The sequence below is a fragment of the Helobdella robusta genome, assembly GCF_000326865.2.
Source record: "Helobdella robusta unplaced genomic scaffold HELROscaffold_33, whole genome shotgun sequence".
Lineage (NCBI taxonomy): Eukaryota > Metazoa > Annelida > Clitellata > Rhynchobdellida > Glossiphoniidae > Helobdella > Helobdella robusta.
Window position 1 is genome coordinate 1,173,721 of NW_008704623.1, and position 1,064 is coordinate 1,174,784.

General features: G+C 34.4%; 1 protein-coding gene across 1 annotated transcript in view; it reads left to right on the forward strand.

Moving 5' to 3' along the window:
- Window positions 1-463: 463 nt before the first annotated feature.
- Window positions 464-1,064, forward strand: part of HELRODRAFT_175378 (hypothetical protein) — a gene marked incomplete at both ends in the record, with an annotated part of 830 nt that continues 229 nt past the window's right edge. The window contains one exon of the mRNA XM_009022805.1: window positions 464-1,012. Within this exon, the coding sequence (XP_009021053.1) occupies window positions 464-1,012 (549 nt within the window). The remainder of the gene's footprint in view (window positions 1,013-1,064) is intronic.

Sequence of the window (1,064 nt, forward strand, 5' to 3'; positions counted from 1 at the left end):
TTATTATTATTATTGTTGTTGTTATTATTGTTATTATTATAACTTTATTATCATTAATCATAATTTTTTTTGTCTTTCTGTTGCTGTTGGTTGTTCGTAAAATTATTTATATTATTTTTCTCTTTTCATTTCATGTCTTTGGTGTGTTTTGTTAACTAAATATACACACAGACACACATAATATATACACTGAGTGCGCCTAACTAAAAAAGCTACGCTAAAAAACTTAGTTTTAAAATTTTTTTTCGGATCAAACAATAAAATGAAGTGAAATGAAATGAAAAAGGTTCATCGTTCTCTTCCGGTAGCGCATCAGTCAAATGCAACCAAGTTAGCTAGTCCGCTATAGTTAACTTACCAACGAAATAAAATGAAATCAGAAAAAATATAGCAGATAATTCTATACCAACTCCTAAATTCTCACTCAAATATTTCTAGCCTACCTAGCAACCCTTCCCCAACAATGAAATCATCCTTCATGTACATGGTGACAGAGATCCAAGAGCCAGAAGCTCTCACGACCGTAATAAACCCGGTTAGATTGTGGACCGGCAAATCGAAAGATCCGTACAGTACAATAAGTTCGAAGGTACTGAATAGCAGTAACGTAAGTCCAAAAGTACCAAATAGTAAACTAAATACATATGTTCCTCATAGTACACTAAACGCAAATGATCCAAATGATAAAGTTACTATAAAACCCCCAGTAAAAACGATAAGTGTAAAAGATGTGCATAGTAAAGTAAGTACAAAAAGTGTACATAGTAGAAAAAATCTTGACCCATCTAAACCCCTAAGGTCAAAGGTAAAACTGACCGAAAAATCGACTCAGGTTTCGTTGATGTCGAGCAGTTACAACACCTCGATATCGTCAAGTATAAACTATTCGTTAAATAATTCCTCGTTCAATTCCTCGCTAACTTCCGACACTCAAAGTTCTTACAATAACAATGCAATCGTGACGGATGACAAAGATGTTAGAACCCGACGCACGGATAGAAGTTTAACAAGGGTGCGTTCGGCAGTTGAATTGGTGACACCTGTCAGGAAGATTCGAAAAATAC